This window comes from Lethenteron reissneri, chromosome 29 (assembly GCF_015708825.2).
Source record: "Lethenteron reissneri isolate LAM-NWPU_2019-01 chromosome 29, ASM1570882v1, whole genome shotgun sequence".
In the NCBI taxonomy this organism is placed as follows: Eukaryota; Metazoa; Chordata; class Hyperoartia; order Petromyzontiformes; family Petromyzontidae; genus Lethenteron; species Lethenteron reissneri.
Genome location: NC_083807.1, coordinates 13,503,893 through 13,521,685, shown reverse-complemented (window position 1 = coordinate 13,521,685; position 17,793 = coordinate 13,503,893). Strand labels below are relative to the sequence as shown.

Genomic DNA, 17,793 nt, shown 5'->3' with positions numbered 1-17,793 from the left:
ATTATCATCATTATCAGCCATTGGCTAACCGATGCTGAAAGAAGGCTTCTCCGCAATTCCACATCACCATCAGAATCAGAATATTTATACTGGAGGAATCCAATAAGCTATTAAACTAATTTTGTAGAGATGTCCAGGAGGGGCAGGTCAGAACGTTACAACAACAAACAATACAAATTCACGATAGGAGTGCAAAGTATAGGAAAAGTAAGCAAATCACAAAAAAGCAATTACAAATTAAACTACACTTTTTATTTTACCAGGTGAAGTCCACTGAGCTATCGGCTTCTTTTTCAGAAGCAACCTGGCCACAAATGATAGCTGAACGAAGTCGCTTACCATGAAGGCTGCCGAGTGTAGCTCCTGCACATGAACCGATCTCATCGTTCCACCTCCACAGTGAACGTCCTCTCGGCTTCGTCCATTCAATCACCAGCGTCATCCGTCGGTCATCATCCCTTCCAGCCATGTGTCCAGGCCAAGCCCACTTACTTCCTCCCATAGTCAATACGATGTCTCTCATTGGCATTTATTCTCTAATCCACGTTTTGCCTCTGCTATTTCCTCAGTGTAATTCGTAACTTATATTCGTTTAAGCTCTTTAAACACTTTATAGCTTTTGTTCGCTTTCTTTGTTCAGTTCATTGTACGTTATTGACGACACGCATGACTCTTGAGATCGTTATGCCCTCTGCTTTTGTCACGACCTCGTGGGCAGTTTCTGGACAGCTGGAAAGCCATGCACACGTGGTTGCTGGAGATCTCAGACGCCCTGAGCCAAGAGCCGGGCTGTGATGATGGCATCGATACACTTACGGAACGGCTCCTCAAGCTCAAGGTAACAAGGCCATCTCGGTCCAGCGCTCGTATCACTTGAGCATAGGGAGCCGGTATAGAGAGCGGGTAGCCTTGTAGTGCGGCCAGAGCTTCTCTTATCCGGGAACTCCGTTGCTTTGAAAATATGGGACCTTTCTTGCCAGTATCAAAATATAAGAATATTGGTTAATGCTCGCAGAATTCCTTGTGCAAGGTTTCTGTTTGGTGTTTTAGCATCTTCACACCTATATTCTTGGTTCTTTCGGTAAAGTCACGTAGAAGGGAAACAATAAAATAAAAAGAATATAAAAAAATATATATTTTTGTAATATATATTTCTTATTTTATTATTTCCCTTCTACGTGACTTTACCGAAAGAACCAAGAATATGAATCCCTGCAGTCACGAAAGCTTTAAATAAACATCTTAACACCTGTTGTTTTATTGCCAGATAGGGTAAAACCTCTTCTTATATCCGTTGCTCTTATCTGCAATGTCGTCAATAACCCCCCAGGGAGGCATTCACGAGGAGGACACTCCGCTTGTGGCTGCTCCGCCGCCGAACACTTGCGTGAAAGGCGGTGTCGCAGGCCGCATCTATCCAATGATGCTTGCGCAATAGCCCTCCGCGGGTCTTGCTCACCCACATGTCACGTTTGAGCCGCATGGCATGATTGGGAACGTGAACAAGAGATGGATTTGGCGGAGCGTGCTGGGTTTTCAAGAGTGTGTGGAAGTCCGTGGTGGTGATCTTTGCTGCACTGTTTATGGACCCCCCAGGAGCTTCAGGGAGGCCTGCGCGCTCACGAAGAGGCCTACGAGGAGTGCGTGGATCTCGGAGAGTTGGCGGTCGAGGCCGCGGCCCTGACTTCAAACCACGGCCAACTTCAGAGCATGCTGGGAGAGATGCGGGGCACGTGGGAGAAGGTGCAGGCCCTGTCTGCCGAGCGGTGGGTATGATTGCACACGCACGCCTACGCCCAACTTTGTTAAATCCACTGCTGGATGAGGAAATCCTCATGCCGAACTGAAACGGGCTGGTAGTTAACCCACCAACGTCCCCTTCTGCGCCCCGAACCTGCCGACCACGGCATCCGCACCTCCCAATAGCACTGGTTGGCGACGTGAGGTGCGAAAATCGTTCAACATACATGCGTACATCCTGATCCCACTCCTCGCTGCCCAGCCCTGCCGGGAGCCGACCCGGTGGCACCAGTAACGAGCTAAGCATCGACTCGCCCATTACATTTCAAGTGTATCGCTCACGATGTACGTGCCCAGTCCTTTTGTCGATCAACTGCTGGACGAAGGCCTCCTCATGCCATTCTGGTCGCGGCGGTTATTGGACCATACTTCGCCGTGCTGGTCGGAGCGGATTGGTGAAGTCTTTAGGCATCGATGTGGGAACATACAACTGCAAAGTACCGTCCAACAATAGGTTTTACTGTACTGCCCTCTGCTGCCCACAACGTAGCCCTGCAGAAACCTGTAACACCTGGTATGCATGGTGGTCACCCATCCAATCACTCTCCAGGCTCAGACCTGCTTAGCTTGTAAGGTCTGATAATCGTGGAATTTGGTCCATAGGGCTTTTGTATCCCCCTAAAGTATACCTTTCATGAATTATTTTCTTCCTGTATTTTCAGCATCATATCATAATAACGGCAATGTTTCATATCAGAGCTGGAATAATACACGTTACGTGATAAACCCAGTTGCAGGTAACTGAAATTTGCTGCACTTGAGAAGCAGATTTAATCGCGGGTGGCAGTATCGCTTCTAACCAAGGTTCTTCAGCGATACCAACTCAGTGGCCTGACCCCCACATTCATCCACAGATTTATATTTCCAAACGTTCACAAATGAGAGGTATGCTCATTACACACCACACGCATATGCAGTGGAAACCTTAATTGAGATAGCATATGCTTTCAATAACTTGTTTTAGTGGGTGGAAGTGTCTTGTTGTGTAGGAGGAATGTCACTAATAGTGAAACAGAGGATTACGGAGCTGGCTTCAGTCGGGTGCAGAGGCATCATTGTATGATAGTAAGTGCTGGGTGTTCACTAAAGTGCTAATTTTATGATGTCTGTCTGTTTAGGGTTCATAGTATGTATTTTTATTGTTCATTGCTTTATTTTCATGGACATGGTTCATGTGCATAATCCACAACCTGTCATTTACATTTTCCACGGATGAAAGAAATAATGAATCTATAAATGATCACTCTGTAAATGTGTGATTCATAATGTATTTTTGGGTAGGCCCACGTAAGTAAAATGTCGTGTCGTAAACCTTCCTCTAGCCGACACAGACAATTCATAAAATTGTCACGTGATCAACCGGGACAGTGAATTATTGCTTCAGAACATCGGTGTGTCGGAGAGCGATCCACACACATTTAACAAAAGCCTTTGTGTTAAATGTATGTGTGCGTAATGTTTCTGCTGGTACAAGTGTATAAATCAAGTTCAATGGAACGCAACTCATTTATATTCCAATAACATTTTATGAGCATGCCGCATACATTTGATGCACATCAACATGCAGTGAAAGTCACGCATGGTGCTCCGTTCTCCTAATAATTCACTCAAGGAGACGTTCGCAAAATGCGGACAAAAAAAAATGCGAATAAAAGATAGCTTGATCAAACTTAAATCAAAACGACTGTCATCTGTACAGTTTTACTGCGATGACATCGCCTATATATGACGCAAAGAGCAGTAAGCTTTTTTTTTATTTCAAACCGGGGTTGCTTGTCATTGGATGCCTTGTACCGACCACCGATGTGCGCTGAGGGCTCCCTTGGCACGTGGCCACCTTCGCCTAGCTGGCACGGAGCCGCGTGTTGCAGCAGCGTCTGTGCGGCAGTGCGACCCGGTGAGCGTTGTGCCGCATCGGTGACAGCGCCAGCGCGTTTGGTGCCGCTCGGATGAAGCTGCGGCAATGACCGCGTCGTGGACTCAGAAGTAACCGGTCCCTCATTTCGCCGATTTTTGTTTGTTGTTGTTGTGAGGAATGCATGTCTGCGTTGGCTAAATGTGCTGCTGTACGGTGCATTCTGTTTGGTTCAATGTCGTATATCTGTGTGCTCGTGTGTTGGTGTGTATATTATGTTACACGTGATTGCATTTTGATAGCGAGGCCTCATGTAGGGTATTGTATCATCTGCTATCGTGTATCGGTTCTTTACTAATCTACCCGGTTGTGTGGTGACAAGCAGTGTGAGTGTGTGCGCACGTACGTGAGTGTGTATTTTGAGAACATTTCGATAACATGGCATGTCCAATGTGTTTTGTCATAACTCGTATTATATCTTTGTTCATACTAAACTAGGTGGCTGTGTAAGTCACCCATGAGCCCATCAGATTATTATAATTATTAAAAGTATGAATGCAAAGAGACTGGTGGTGTCAAGCTTGATACAATGAAACACTGCGGTTTAAACAATCTGCACTGTTTGAATAACCAGTACAAAGTTGGAGTTAAACATTATTTGATTGAAATAAACTAAAGTAATATGCTTCATAATTGTACTTTTCACATTTCATGATAAAAAATTGCAATTGGCACATTATTTTAGAAAGTACTATGTGCTTACGTGTTTCTTTAATAAAAGTTCTGTATCTCTTAACTCTGTAAATGCCAATGCATAGCTTGATAACTCTGTCATTCTATGAGCCCGAATGTTATCCTGATGAGCGTTAATTTGCCTCCATTAGTTTTACGACAACGCACTGATGTCTTCATGACTGGCTCCGCACCAAATCGTGAAGGCGACGATGTCTTCTGGCACGTTTACTAAAATGGGAAACTAGCCCTCATTCTTCAAGTAAATTACCTACGGTAGTTCATTGTTTATTCCGTACCATTCATATTCATGAACTATCTTGGACCCAGTAGATTGCCAACATTTGATAGAAAAAAAATATTTTAGACTTGATTATCAACAGTTTCGAATTGCTATGAATGTAAATACTTTTCAACATTTTACGTCTTACATAAATCTGTTATTCCTGTTTTATATGGTGTTAAAGTTTTCCATTAAATGTTTTGTTTATTTATTGGTGAACTTGTTTTGCTGTTCGATTGATCTCTAAAGTGTAACTGTCTTGCTCCTTGATGTATTTATTTTTACCCAGGTGAACCTTGAAGAAGAGAGGCTTATGGTTTAATTTGTCTCTCGGTCAATCAATACGCCAGCTGGGCGTTTTTGCGCCGGTGTATTGACAGCGTCGCTGCTGACCGTAGCAAAGTGACTTGCATGCGTGGTATGTGTCGGATCGCCTCGGATGCAGGGAGCAAAGCTTGGAGGCATCGTTGATGCTCTCAGGGCAGCTGGTTGACGCCCTGCAGGCCCTGTCCGCGTGGCTCGACGGCGTCGAACCGCTCCTGTCACCTGACTTTCCCGTCCTGGGCGACATGGACACGGTCGCCAGGCTCCTGCGCGAGCACCAGGTACGGCACAACGTGTTCACCCGGTACAGCACAACACGTTGACTAGGTACAACACAACATGTTCACCCGGTACATCACAACACGTTCACCTGGTGCAGCACGACACGTTCACCTGGTTCAGCAGAACGTGTTCACCCGGTACAGCACAACACGTTCACATAGTGCAGCACGACACCTTCACCTGGTTCAGCAGAACGTGTTCACCGGGTACACCACAACACGTTCACTGGGTGCAGCACAACACGTTGACTAGGTACAACACAACATTTTCACCGGGTACAGAACAATATTATCACCAGTCACCACACAATACGCCCAGGATATGACGGCTGGGGATAAAATCGCGCCCAAAATGCAATCTCTTTAAACGTTGCAAAGTTCTGTGGTTTTTAGCGCTGGGGGTGGTCCCTGCTGTTGTCCCGCCATTGCGCCCCCCGTCGGCAGGCCCTCCGCGAGGAGCTGTCGGAGCATGGGCAGAGCGCGGAGTTTGTGCGCCGCGCCTCGCGGGAGTGCGCCGTGCTGGGCGGCGGGAACTCGTGCGGCATGGTGGAGCGCTCCGAGGCGCTGCTCGCCCGCTGGGAGGCCGTGTGCTGGCTCGCCACCGCCAAGGAGACGCGCCTCCACGCGGCGCTCCAGCAGGTGCCGTGGTAGCGAGGGGATGTTAACTACCTCGCCTGGTATGCAGGAGGTCGTGGGTTCGGTCCCAACCCTTGACCGCCTGCTGTTTATTTGTAGCTTGCGTGTTATTCTCTCTCCATGGTTGCGTGGATTTGTCTCCAGGTCCTCCTATTTTCCCCTCCACATTTAGAATTAACATCACGCGTTCAGAGTATTTGGCTGCTCTAGATTTCCGCGTGATAAGCCACTTCGTTGGGCTATCATTTGTGGCCAGGTTGCTTCTGAAAAAGAGATATATAGTTCAGTGGGCCTTACCTGCTAATATAAAAAGTTTAGTTTTGTAGAGGTGCGCCTGGCGCGATTCAGTTCACACGGATCAATTCAAACTTCTGTTCAGGGAATTATTTTGCCCCGCTACATCCATCTCAAATTCTTCTTCTCCCTTTATTTATTCACAATTCTGCAGTGGTGTCCGGCAAGATAAGCAGTGTTCTCGACAAATATCGGGTGAGAAAGTCAGCCCAAATAATTCCTTGTAGCTTATGAAGCCAGCCACGCATGTATTGCGCTCTTCAACGAGGGTGAACAGCATCATGTCTGTTCGTAGTAGTGACTTTACTTTTTGAAAACTGGACAAATTAGTCAAAAGGTCACCGAAAACGTGGAGACACAAACCAAAGCAAAAATAACGATTTGCTATAATGAAAACACATTTGCCCCGACAGCTTCCACACTACAAATTAAATCCTTCGGAAGGACGTTTGTACCACAGTGAGCTTGCTCTCGTGATGGGCGTGATTATCTGCTTCGTACCATCGCTTTTGCAACCGTAGCAACGTCATCAACAGCATCCTTTGAATTCAAGTGGAATGTGCGCAGACCTCTCAGGCGTGGAGAGGTGCGGTAGTAATCAGCGGGTGGCCTTAAGATTGGCCCTGCGTGAGAGGCAGCTGAACATATGAAAGGGGTCCGGTGTGAACGAGTGATGCATGAATCTCAGACCTAACTGATCAGTTGCCTGCGTAGTTTGGTGGGGGGTGGGTGGGGTGTGGAGGATGGGGGAGGGGTGGCGGCGGCAACGGGGCTGTTGCTGTGTTGGTAAGAGACCGCAAGGGCCCAAGCACCTGGGTTCAAAGACGGGGGGATTTGGAGAGGGCATCCTATTGGATTCCTTACACCAGGACTCATTCCAACCACGCTCTTCCACTGTTTCGGAGGTTGTACTTTCAGGCATTTTATACCCGGGCAGATGCAAATCAGTACCTTTCGTATGACTTCAATACATATTCTCACGTTCCCGCGCCTGGAAACGTGTGAGATAATCGGTATCACCCTGAGAGCGTGAGAAAAATCCTGACTACTTGAGTCTCGGCGCTAATGCGCGAGATGTGAGAGCACTTGCGAGCTGAGACGCAGCGCTCCGTTTTTTGCAACGCCGTCGCTTAATCCACGACACACGTGAGAGCTTTTGTGGCTGCTTTTCTCTCTCTCGTCCGGTCATCTCGCTGCGGAGCAGGCGGAGGAGCTGGCGAGAGCGATGACGCGGCAGCTGGAGTGGTGCACCTTGGCCGATCGGATGCTCTACCCGCACGACGCCCTGCCCGAGGAGGAGGAAGCCTTGCAGGAGCTGGCCAAGCAGCACGCGGTCAGATGCGAACGCTGCGCGCAATCTGACCGTTGCCCCCCCTCCACCCCCATGTCGCAAACCCGACCACCATTTACCGGAGGTTACTGGATGCCTGTGAAAAAGCTTTGTAGCTCATCGGATTCATCCAGTCTCAATAAAGATTCTGAGAAAGATTCTGAGGTTTGCTACCTCGATCCTGGTTTTCCCAGGATAGTTTTTGGTTCCTGTAGCTGTCTTGGAATATCTGCAAGTCTTCCCAGTACAACAAATGTCCCGGTTTATGTCATTTGATTAATTATACACCACGCAAGATAATCCATTTACATGTAGATCCCCTCCTTATGCTGTATTATGAGATTCGTTTTTCCCATGACAAGTCCAGTTTTTTCGTACGTCAGAGGTGGCACCCCTAAACAGACCCCCCTCCTCCTCCCTCCCCCCCCTCGCCATCCCATCGACATACATCAGTGTTCTTCACTCATTTTCAGAGGGGGGCCAATAAGACATCAGTGTGAGGGCCGTCACACATTTTAAACCATTGGGGGTTTGACAGCACAATGTTTATTCACATTTTCTATTGTCGGGGGCCGCACGTCAAAGGCCACACTGAAGGCCGCCAGTGGCCCGCGGGCTTTGCAATGAAGAACGCTGGCATACAGCGTGAGCGAGTGCTTACGCGGCATTTTATTATCACCGCAGGAGTGGATGCTGGAGCTGGAGAGCAGGGAGGAGGAGATGGCAAGGATCTCTGGCCTGGCTGATGCCATCTTGTCTACCTGTCACCCCGACGGCACAATCAGCCTCAAGCAGTGCCTGGCCTCGGTGCACAACAACTTCCAAGAGGTGAACACGTGGCCCCGGCAGACAGGACATTCTCTATTACTGGCACATGTTTAAGGAAGCAGATAGTAATGTACGTGTGTATGTTGAACTTCTTTCGCCGACCTTCTGACTTCATAGGCCACCACGATTGGTGGCCACTGTTTACGATTATCCAGGAGAGCCTAGTTGAGTCTCGAGACTCTTCCTAGGGAGGATCGTGCCACATTTGGATGTTTGGCCAGTTCAATCAATAAAGATTTGGCATCTGGGAGGACGGGCCTACGTGTGCACACTATAACCTAATGTGGCTTATTCACTTACAAATCCGGAGCCACATTGAATTGTGGATTGTTTCTTAGCGACCCTGGCCGCCAGGCTAGAGTTGTTCATAACACTTATATTTTTGCTATTGTCTGCACGTGCAGGTGAGTGGCCGGGCCTGGCGGCTCCAGGCCTGGCTGGACACGTCGCTGCGGGAGCTTGAGGAGCAGGCACACCTGGCGGAGGAGATGTTCCTGTGGCTGCAAGAGGCGCAGGACTCGCTGGCCGAGAAGGAGACGGAGCTCCTGCCCCAGGATGAGGAGTCCATACAGGGCCTCATCGACGAGCACCAGGTGACGAGCCCAGCTCGCTGAACCGGCGCACTTTTGCCGTACGTTGCCATTGACTTGCTAGCTCAGCCATTGGTTGGTTGCACTTTGAACTCAGCCCTTTCCCGTTCCGAGACGTCTGCACGTTGCGGGGTCGGTCCCGTTCACCGCTCAATCTCGAAACGCGCAAGCGGTTAGCGTTAATTTTATTTCGAGAGGTGTAGCGGCGCTGTTTTAAAGATATTGTACTCACTGCAGAGAACTGTACCGACACGACCGCACTCTAGGATAGCTGGCGCCAACCTGTGCCACACGCCTTCCCGCATGGGAGGGCGATGATGTACACGTATGTCGAATCATGCAAACGAATTGGAGGAAAAACTGTTAACGTCCATGTACGTCATCAAAATGGGTTAACAAATGATAGACATAGATCACGCACCCATGTGTTGCGCTTCAACGTCACGTACCCTGGCAAATAGGTATTTTTTGGGACAATTGTGTCGAATCATGAAAACCATTAATAAAGGAAGAGTCAACACAGTGATGAGGAGACTCATCTGAAATGTGTGATGTCTCAGTGGTGCATCCAAGGGGTGCGCAGTGGAGGGTGACTGCTACCTCCCTTGGGTATTTTGTTGATAATTACCAGAGAAAATGTGTTGATTGTTTATCGTTAATGTAGGACCCCATTCCTAGAGAATTAAATACTGGGGCCATTCCCCCCGCCCATCCTCCCATGGGAAGAGGTCCGCCTCTGTGATGTCAGTACTAATTATGAACGGGTGACGACCATACTTAGTCACTCACTTGCTCATTCACTCTATCATGCACCGACTATCTGATTCCTGTACTTACTCAGGCAATTCTTGAACGAGCCACAAACTCTTTTTCAGGAGATTAATCCTTGCGGTGTCTGGCCAATTCCTCTTCAAGCATTCTTAACTGTGGGGAAAACGAAAGTGCCTGGATAAAGTACAAACATACGAGTCATAACTCCTCGGAGATACGGTCAGAAACTTGCTTCCTTTCGTGCTGCCATCAGCGAGATGATGACGAATTCACCTGCAATTCAGAACGATGCGTTTTGCACTCACTACATTTCACCTGCTTGCTTTTTTTGCTTATCACGGTTGTTGAGGGCAAGCCCAAAGGTCCCCCAAAACGCCGACGCTGCCTTCAACCAACCACATCTTCTCGTCGTCTCCAATTGCCCGATGTTGCGTCTAGACCCCCCCCACCCCGCCCCGCCCGTAGCGAAGCGGCGTTTCTCACTCGGCCACGCGCTGTTCGCTCACACGAGGCCGCTGTCCGCAGAGCCTGATGGAGAGGATGATGCTGAAGCAGCCGGAGATGGACCGCCTGGGTAGGTGCAACAGGCGCAAGCTCTCCAGCGAGTCGCAGCTGAGTGGGACCCTCTCCCCCTTTCTGGACAAGACGAGGACGCGTGAGTTTGGCCGTCGTTTTTCACTTCACGCTTTTACAGGGGAACATATTGAGTCCACCGATGATCTGTGGAGAACGAGTGACTGAATCGGAGTTAACATGTTTACTGTGCTGACTTTGTATTCCTCGATCATTGCATGAGAGCTCATTGCTTTGGCTGCATGATCGTGTGAATTATATGTGTTGTGTGTGCAGCATTGTTTGTGTAAGCTGTAGGTAGTCAGCACACTACGCGCTACGAACCCGGCGACCCGAGTTTAATTCCTGCTATATTTTAACTGGTCTAGGGCCTCCTCTAGGTCGACTCTGCCTTAGACGAGTACCTGGGGCAGTGTGTAAACATCAGCACTGGGGAGACAAAAGTGGTGGGGTGTGGTGTTGGTCCATCCCGGCCTTCATAGGTCCTCACTAAGAGCACTTGCACCATAGTTAAAGGCTATATTGGGGATCTTTGTCTTTGTGCTGTGGCACGTGTGTCTTGTGGTCATGTGCACGCTGTGGTGTCCATGCCCTTGCCACATCCGCCTTGTGGCATTATTGTTCTGTGGCACGCATGCGGGGTACGGTGTGTGCGTGCATGCGGGGTATGGTGTGTGTGCGTGCGTGCGGGGTACGGTGTGTGTGCGTGCGTGCGGGGTATGGTGTGTGCGTGCATGCGGGGTATGGTGTGTGTGCGTGCGTGCGGGGTACGGTGTGTGTGCGTGCATGCGGGGTATGGTGTGTGCGTGCATGCGGGGTACGGTGTGTGTGCGTGCATGCGGGGTACGGTGTGTGCGTGCATGCGGGGTATGGTGTGTGCGTGCATGCGGGGTATGGTGTGTGCGTGCATGCGGGGTATGGTGTGTGCGTGCATGCGGGGTACGGTGTGTGTGCGTGCGTGCGGGTGCGTGCTCGGTACATGACGTGAGCAGCATGACCCGCATACGTGTGCGTTGTGTGACATGCGTGCTGTCGCACGTGTGCTTTTGCGCGCGTGCATTGACTTGCGTTCAAGTGCGGCACGGTGCGGGCCGCCGCGTGCGCCAGCGGCGGCAGGGCCCAGGCTCGTGCCGTCTTACCCTGGCACGAGCGCCGTGGCGACGTCGCCCTCTCTGAAGCGGCGTGCGGGGGCGTGTGCGTGTCTGGGCACAGGCAAGCTCTCGGGCTCGCAGCCCGACAGCCCCGTGTCGTCGCCGCTGTCCCCCGGGCCGCTGTCTGAGCCGCGAGACCCCCACGTGACGGCGCTCGTGGCCTGCTGGCACCAGGTGTGGCTCGCGGCGCTGGAGCGGCAGGGCCGGCTACGCGACGCCCTCCAGCAGAGCCAGACGGTGAGCGAGCAAGTCGACCTCTGGCGGTCAGTAATTAAGGCTGTGCGAATTGTTAATTCATCCCAGAGTGCCATTATTATTATCATCACTGTAGTGGCATTATCATTATTATCATCATTAGTTGCTCAATGACATCATATCTATCCGTGATTGTCATCCTGTTCTGATCGTCATCATCATTATCATCAGCCTTGATCTATTCACTGCTGGATGAAAGCCGCAAGCTGTCACCATCTCTCACGGTCTCCGTCTAGCTCCTACATACAAGCTGACTTCATCACTCCATCTCAGCCGTAGACTTTCTCTCAGGTGCCTGCCACTGTCATTTGGCTGTCATCCCCTCCTAGAGCCCTGTCCTGCGCAAGGCCACTTGTCTTAGGTCAGCGTGATGTCTCTAACTTGTCTACGTTCTCCAATCCTTGTGTTCCTCTTCCAAACATGTATGTTTCCATGCACTCGTGCAGAATTCTGTAGAATCGGATATTTATTTGGAATTGTTGTTTGAGCTCATGTGGTTCTCATTCCCTTTTAATATGAGTTTGGTCAACAGCAGTAAGGAATTACCAATGATCTTGAAATGTTAGGCATGTAGTTATGTATGAAATAATTCAATAAAAGCTATAATCATGCTCATGACACATGTATCAAATTGTGCAAGAATTAATTAATTACAATTTGTTAAAATTACTCATTCAACAACATCAGAAACTTCAGCTTTCATTCATAAGGCACTAAATCACGTAACCAAATGCCTCGAAGTGCCACTCTCGTACATAAGTAAGATGCTAATTTGTGGCATTCAGACTCATGGGGTGAAAAATATTTTGTTTAAATTATATTTCAAAAAATAACAACTACAAACAAGGTTTAAGATTTAACCAATGATCAACTCTTCCATAGAATAACGAGTCTTAAATAAGGAGAATCATAAAATCACCTCAGTGGATGAACATGCCGATGAATTTCCATAAAACTTCTTTCATCGTTTGAAATTTTTTGTGCTGATGGTTTTTGGTTGTGGTTCTACAGAACAGTCGAACTCATCAGACATTGGAAGCTAAGTCTGGGTGAGACTTAGATGGGAGACTACCTCGGAATACAGAGTCTTGTAAGTTTGGGCTTTGATGTGGCTAGGAGATGACAGTACTAGAGAGGTTTCATTGACTCCATCTGTGTGGAGCTTTGAGTGTTACCCCCTCGCATGGGCGGTGTGTTTTCTCCAGTTATTCCACTTTCCTTCCCAAACAAGAAGCCAAAAACTCATGAATGGAATTGCTTAAAACACCCCAGTGTAGCGGGACCCTCCTGCAAATAGCCTCTTGTGACTCAGCGAGGCTCCCCTGGGGACTTAAATCCAATCGCCATTATGACCTTCGACATCGTAATGAAAACATCCCTTGTTTAATAATCAATTGGTCAAACATATAATGGCGGACCCTCCTTGAAAGGTGTCTGGTGGCCCAGCGGGGCTCTCCCGTGTGAATGAATACCATTGTTTTTACATCGTCAGCATCGCCGTCAATCGTAATTTTGACAACGGGCAGATGTGGCAGGAAATGGAGCAGGAAAAGTTCAGCTTCGCGCAGTGGAGGAAGCGCTTCTCGCAACAGACGAAGCTGAAGAAGTCTCGTCTCATGGACATCTTCAAGCGTCTGGACGGAGACCAGGACGGCCGCATCACACGGGATGAGTTTGCCCGCGAGATCTCTCTGCTGGGTAAGAAGGAGAGAAGCCTCTCCCTGTCGAGACAATAGCAGCGTACAACCATCCATTCATCAACGTTATTTAGAACCAGGTGCCTATGACTAGATCACTTGGAATGGGCCCAATGTCGTCAGATCTCATGAGCTAAGCAGGGGTGGAGCCTGGATAGTGCTTAGATGGGTGACCCACAACACACACGTAAGAAATGTGTGGTAAGCAGCAGAGGGCAGTGAAGCAATATCCATCATTGTTCTGCACTTCTTTGCCCCACAATTCTCACGTCCATTCATCCCCGCCTTTACCAACCTGCAAGGGCCAATAAATCCTATGCTGCAATAAATCCTATGACCTGCACGCCTTGGGAAGACTTTCATCCAGCTACGTACGGTACGAAAGAAGTTCAACACACAGTACATGCATCGGGAGCACGAGACGTCAGTGCAATCGATGAGTCGATGCTTCGCTCGTAACTGGTGACGCTGGTCCATTTCCTGTAGGGCTGGGCAGCGAGGAGTGGGAGCTGGACGCCGTGGTCGGGAGGTTCGGGGTGCAGGAGGGCACGCTCGTGGACTACTACCAGTTCGTCTCCGAGCTGTGCCCCAGCAAAGCTGGCGGCAGCATGACAGACGCCGACAAGATCGACGACGAGGTGGGCTGTGCACCATGCACAGATGAGTTTCATTTTGTAAAGATGCACGAGCAAACGCGCAGGCATATGCCAACTCAATGCAACTCCAGCAGTAGTCCCTGCAAGAGCAATTTCGAAGTGTTTGTATGACTGCTATTGTGAGCGTGTAAATAATGCAAATAGATCATTAAGGAGCAAATTGGATAAAACATGAAATATCAGATCTGATGTTTCTCGAATTGGCAGGAAGCGTTGGTGAAGTGCGCTGTGAACCCGGTGATCCGAGTTCGATTCCCTAGCCTCGGCTAAGACCAGTGGAAAGTGATGTCTGAACCGCCCCTGGGCGACCGCTTCACAAACCCACACTGACTAGCGTGGTGAAGCATGCTCAAATAACCCCCATGACCAGCATGGCGTAGGGAGGACTTTATCCGGCAATGAATTCATGAACACGGCGGCGAGATGTTAACTACCTCGCCTGTTGTGAAGAAGGTCGTGGGTTTGATCCCAACCCTCGACGCCTGTATATTTGGAGCTTGTATGTTATGCCCGTGGTTGCGTGGATTTTTCTCCAGGTCCTCCAGTTTCTCTCTTAACGGTTGTTGCTAGAAGATTTCCACGTGATAAGCCACTTTGTTCAGATATCATTTGTGGCTAGGTTGCTTCAGAAAAAGAGCTTTATAGTTCAGTGGGCCTTATCTGGTAAAATATTAAATAGTTAATAGTAACAGCTATAAAAAATATGTGTTGAATCCAGAAAAAAGCGATATTTCTATACAGAATTCTATAATTTTTTTCATACAAAATAAACCTTTAAATGTTTTTTTTTTCGTAAAGAATATGGCTTACATTTTCTCCATTTAAAGATTTTTGGGTTAGATCGTAACCCACCACCACCCGAAACAGCCAACCAGTAAGGTTTGTCTTGTAAACAAAACGCGTCAATTAGTTACTACTTCAGCCCACCGGTGTGTTGGAGAGTAAATCCATAATATTGGTCGCGAAAGCGTACTGTGTCAAACTGGCATTTTCTTCTGAACTCATGTGCACAGATGTGAAACAGGTACTTTCACTATCCTGGTGATGTTCCAGTCTACATTGTAATCCAAATTGAGGTATTTGGATTTGTGTATGAAGATTGTAATTGTGTTGACGTACTTCTATACTCAGTGGTAACATCTTTGCTCATCACTGCCAGGTCATTAGAAAGGTGTCCGCCTGCAAATGTTCCCGGAGGTTCCAAGTGGAGCAAGTGGAAGAAAACAAATACAGGGTAAGTTTTACTGTTTGTTCAATCTGGGAAAAATAAAACCCCAACAAAATGCAATAAATGTGCACATTTGAAGATTTAAATATTCACCCAGAGACAGCGCCACAACTAAGGTCCCTGCTGAATTACATCAGAATGTTGCATGGTGGATGCGGATATCTTCAACGCCAGTATCGAATTATGAGTAGCTCACAGAGTGACTGTGGATCCCAATCTCAAAACCATGGACCACGTGGTCACATCCCCATGGGCTGTGGCATACTATGTGGCCTTTAATGGTGTGGCAATAAATAAGTAATATTAAAAAAAACCTCTTTTTAAAACACGCTTTAATGAAATGTACCTTACTAGTAATGGAAGTGCTCCAGGAAGTGGCCCCGAAGCTTGCCATAACGTAAGGGACCGTAGCCATTTAGAGCCAACGTCAGTTGACCATGGACAATTATAGCCAAGCCGAAACATCACATATAAAAAATAATGTTTCAAAATATGTTTTTTAATGATAGAACATAGTATTATCATCAGTATGACATAAGTATACCAAGTTTGCAGTTGATACCACATTGGGAAGTGGGTAAAACTTGAGTTACAAGATTTGAGGATACAACAACGACAACACAACGACAGAGTGAGTTAAATAAAAGCGTTTAAAAAAAAGATCCTTTACCATGATGGCCTATGACCAAATCACCCGGAATGCATTCGATCTTGTCAGACGTCGGAAGCTAAGCAGGTTTGGGCCTGCTTAGTGTTCAGGTGGATGACAGCAGTACACAACAGCTGTTAAAGGTCACAGGTCTGTGGCAGGCAGCAGAGGGCAGCGCAAAAAAATGTGTTATACTGTACACTCGTGCTCCTTGTATGTGTTCCCACCTTTATCGATGTGGTGAAATATGGTTTCCACCCCCCCCCCCCCACGATCCGCATGGTGTGGGGGATGCCCTCATCCAGCGGCTGCACGTGTGTGCATGCGCGCGTTACCATGCCGAGCCGTGCGTGGCGGCGGGAGTTCTTTTGACGTCGAGATTGTAGTGCAAACCCTCCCGCGGTGAACACCGCACTCATCAGCTGCGGCTATCGCTCGCAGTTTGGGGACTCGCAGCAGCTGCGCTTGGTGCGGATCCTGCGCAGCACGGTGATGGTGCGCGTGGGCGGGGGCTGGCTCTCGCTGGACGATTTCCTCCAGAAGAACGACCCGTGCAGAGGTACCGTGGCGCTCTGTCGCGCCACCCCCAATCTACCTTGTCACGGCCACTCGGAGAACCCAGTGGTAACACTTACGCCTTGCGGCAAGAGGTGCCCAGGTTTGATTCCCGACTAGAGCACCTCTGTGTGTTTGTATATCCTCGCCCTGTTCTGCATGGATTCTCCCCGTGTCATCCCGGTTCTCCCCCCATAACCACAAAAACACACTGGAGTGTCATTCTCGATTTGAAAATTTTGAAGATTTCGAAAATGTACCTTCAAATTACTCTTACGGTAGTCACCCTTTCCTGGCAGATTCATGCCGAGCTCCTAGCCAGCTGTTGAGTCGCCTTGTCACACACAAGGACAGCTTCCCGGAAGGTGCATCGAACACGTTTCATTATGTGGTGAAGAGAGCACAATGTCAATGTATTCATTCATTCAGTCATGGGAGGCTGTCTTAATTCTAAATGTGGACTTATTGGTGCCAGCTCAACTTCTGAGCCACCCATACACCCTGTCGCTCATAGGTTCATGTAAATTCGGCAGCCACGAAGAGGTTTCACTTCCACACCAATGGAATAAATAAATAGTTGATGATCGTATATTGTGACAATTTATTCTTAAGAAATTCTACCATTCTCAAATCTACACACGGATTTACAGGGATATTGACAGCTCAGGGAGGCCTTCAGCCAGAAGTTGATGTGTCTACGTATATTGAACTTCTTTCGCACCGTACGTAGCCAACCGTGCTAATCGTGACAACGACGGTGATGACAGTGAACGGAAGTCGGTGCCCGTCCTTATTGCTTGCCGGCTTCCATGTGCCACTGCAGCCAAGGGCCGCACCAACGTGGACCTGCGAGAGCGGCTGTCGTCGGGCGAGGGCGGCGGCAAGGCCATGGTGCTGTTCCGGAGCAAGAGTGGCGGCGGGAAGGTGGCGGCTCCGAGCCGACACAACTCCACCAGCAGCCTGCCCAGCCTGAGCGCCTGCCCTGAAGACGCCGCTCCAGCCGGCGGCAGCCGTGACTCCCAGCAGGTGTGCAAGTCGACAACGCGGCCGCGAGCTACGGCCTGATACGAATGTCGCACCGGTTGCCGACGATGTATATATAATAGAGCGGTGGTGACGTATGGGCAATGTTTGTGATGCTTCCCGCTCCCAACAGGCGTCCGATGCCGCTGCGAACAAATTTAAGAAGTCAGGAAATGGAAAGTCTGGGCGCAAGGAGCGCATTGGCCAGCTCAGCTGCTCCGTGTCCAGCATACCCTCCCACGCCCCGTCTTCAGGTAGACCGTGACTTGTTTGCTTTCTCTA

At 48.9% G+C, this 17,793-nt stretch overlaps 1 protein-coding gene across 4 annotated transcripts in view; it reads left to right on the top strand.

Annotated features, from left to right (window-relative positions):
- The window catches only part of LOC133349276 (dystonin-like), a 123,202-nt gene that overhangs the window by 101,475 nt on the left and 3,934 nt on the right, over positions 1 to 17,793 (top strand). For all 4 annotated transcript variants that reach the window (XM_061562640.1, XM_061562639.1, XM_061562637.1 and 1 more), the window contains 15 exons: positions 719 to 838; positions 1,597 to 1,766; positions 5,116 to 5,275; positions 5,720 to 5,914; positions 7,410 to 7,538; positions 8,220 to 8,363; positions 8,768 to 8,956; positions 10,250 to 10,379; positions 11,510 to 11,685; positions 13,230 to 13,401; positions 13,887 to 14,038; positions 15,216 to 15,290; positions 16,375 to 16,492; positions 17,312 to 17,514; positions 17,645 to 17,765. In XM_061562640.1, coding sequence (XP_061418624.1) covers positions 719 to 838; positions 1,597 to 1,766; positions 5,116 to 5,275; positions 5,720 to 5,914; positions 7,410 to 7,538; positions 8,220 to 8,363; positions 8,768 to 8,956; positions 10,250 to 10,379; positions 11,510 to 11,685; positions 13,230 to 13,401; positions 13,887 to 14,038; positions 15,216 to 15,290; positions 16,375 to 16,492; positions 17,312 to 17,514; positions 17,645 to 17,765 — 2,254 coding nt within the window. The remainder of the gene's footprint in view (positions 1 to 718; positions 839 to 1,596; positions 1,767 to 5,115; positions 5,276 to 5,719; positions 5,915 to 7,409; positions 7,539 to 8,219; positions 8,364 to 8,767; positions 8,957 to 10,249; positions 10,380 to 11,509; positions 11,686 to 13,229; positions 13,402 to 13,886; positions 14,039 to 15,215; positions 15,291 to 16,374; positions 16,493 to 17,311; positions 17,515 to 17,644; positions 17,766 to 17,793) is intronic.